The 2,134-nt window shown below is 43.2% G+C and overlaps 1 protein-coding gene across 1 annotated transcript; it reads right to left on the minus strand.

Moving 5' to 3' along the window:
* Positions 1-630: 630 nt before the first annotated feature.
* Positions 631-1,743, minus strand: SSTR5 (somatostatin receptor 5). The gene has a single exon (XM_075164884.1). It carries the CDS (start codon positions 1,741-1,743, stop codon positions 631-633), a length of 1,113 nt encoding a protein of 370 aa, XP_075020985.1.
* Positions 1,744-2,134: the final 391 nt, after the last annotated feature.

Genomic DNA, 2,134 nt, shown 5'->3' on the forward strand with positions numbered 1-2,134 from the left:
TATGAATCCTTTCAACAATGTTTTCCTAGTCTTGTTTTTATTCTTTCTTTGAAAGATTCACGAATACTATGAGTGTCTTATATGGGTTAATGAGAGTAAAACAATGTAATGGAGTACACAGCACTCTATAACCATGGCTCATACACAATTTCATGATCAGTGCTGTGGCTTTTTTTGTATGAAACTTCCTCTTAAGAAACAGTGTTTTTCTTTTAAGAGATCCCCTTGAAGACTACCAAAGATATTATCTGAGCTGTTTTCTGCTTTGAGCTGATCCCAACAGTGCAAAGCAGCCATAAACTCAGCTTAACAAGGTAGTTAAAACAGGTTTAGTGTTGTTTTGCATCTAGAGCAGTACAAATCCAGCAGTGTGTACCAGTAAATCAGTTCTCTAGAGTACAGAAAGTGGTAACACATGTCTGACTTAACTAAAACACGGTAAGAGCTTCACACAGTCCAGTATAGCCCATAACACTTTCAGCTGGGAAAGGGAGGGGTGTGAAGAGAAGTCTATGTACATTTATTTGAGCTTGTGGGTCTCCAGATTTTAGCTTTGCTATGAATTCATCTCTCCTTTAAGTCCCCAAGTTCTCCAGGTCTACAAGTGCTTTGCAGTACCAAACCATGCCCTTAGACCTTGCTAGTCTGCATATGTCCATTGAATTCAATATTTCTCTGGGTTAACATTGATTCCTGCAAGCGGCTGCTGTTCTCTTGCCTGTGTTCAATGGGATCACCATCCTCTATACCATTGCCCTTTCGGAGGCAAAGGACTTTCTGAAAACTCTGCTTGAAGTTGTCAGAAAGAAATCCATAAAGAATGGGGTTGGCACAGCTGTTTGCATAGGACAGGACCACCACAAAGAAGTACACCCCTACCAACACAGGGTCTTCTGGCAGTATAAATATCAAATTGACAATGTTCATCATGTAAAATGGGAGCCAGCAAAACACAAAGACCACCACAATGATCACCACCATCCTGGTCACCTTCCTCTCTGATCTCCTGCGCCTCGTAGACCCAACTCGGATCCCCGAAGATTTGACTTTAATCACGATCAGCAAGTAGCAGAGACAGATGACCAACAAAGGTCCAAAAAAACCAAGGACCGATGTGTAAATGATGAACGCTGCTGACCAGATGTTGACGGGCTCTGGCCAGTTCATGTTGCAGGTGTGAAAGTCTTCCTGCACATCTGAAAAGATGATGACTGGAAGCACCACCAAGAATGAGAATGTCCAGACAGTCACGCTGATGAGCTTGGCCACCCTGGGACGTCTCCACTTGGTTGATTTAATGGGATGAACTACTGCCAGGTAGCGGTCCATGCTCATCACAGTCAAACAAAAAATACTAGTGAATTGGTTAATACCATCTACAGTCATAACCAGCCTGCACAAAAAAGAGCCAAAAGGCCAATAGGAGATGGCGTTCTGGGTGGCCAGGAAGGGCAGGCCCAGCATGAAGAGTACATCGGCAACAGCTAAATTCAAGATGTATATGTTGGTGACGGTTTTCATCTTGGCATAACGTAAAACCACATAAATGACCAATGTGTTGCCGCTGAGTCCGACTGCACATACGAGGAGGTAACAGATGGGAATCAGGACTTTGTGGATGTATTTGAATGAGGGCTGCTCTGAGAGCGTCCCATTCTCTGTCACGTTTGTCAGCAGTGAGGAATTCACATCGCTGGAACTAGCTTCTGTGCTAAATGTGTTGGAAAAGTATAAAGGATCCATAATTGTTACTCCTCAGTTTTTCTTTTAAGGCTAAGAGAGATTAAACTTCACGGGCATCTTGGTCCTAGAAAGAAAAAAAAAAGGAAGAAAAAGAGAGAAAGAAAGAGTGAATTCAAAGTAGACTAAGTTTTACACATCATTTAATTTTCTATCTATAGTCAGAATCTGTGTTTGAATTATGCAGTTAGCACGTGTGATGAGATCAATGCCTGAACAAAGGAATTGCACAATGAGAGAGCCCAAGTGCTCATCCCAGTAGATGGTGGGATCTGTTTAATTTTCACAGGCTCCATGCAGTGGGGTCAGGGCTGGCTGTAACTGTGAAGGTGGGAGGCTGCTCGGCAGTAACACAGTATGCGTCCCGCTGGGAAACGCAAGCGAGAGGAGAGAG

The sequence above is a fragment of the Calonectris borealis genome, chromosome 16 (genome assembly GCF_964195595.1).
Source record: "Calonectris borealis chromosome 16, bCalBor7.hap1.2, whole genome shotgun sequence".
In the NCBI taxonomy this organism is placed as follows: Eukaryota; Metazoa; Chordata; class Aves; order Procellariiformes; family Procellariidae; genus Calonectris; species Calonectris borealis.

Bases quoted from the DNA above. Each gene is read 5' to 3' on its own strand.
- SSTR5 (XM_075164884.1), bottom strand. From the start codon at position 1,743: ATGGATCCTTTATACTTTTCCAACACATTTAGCACAGAAGCTAGTTCC.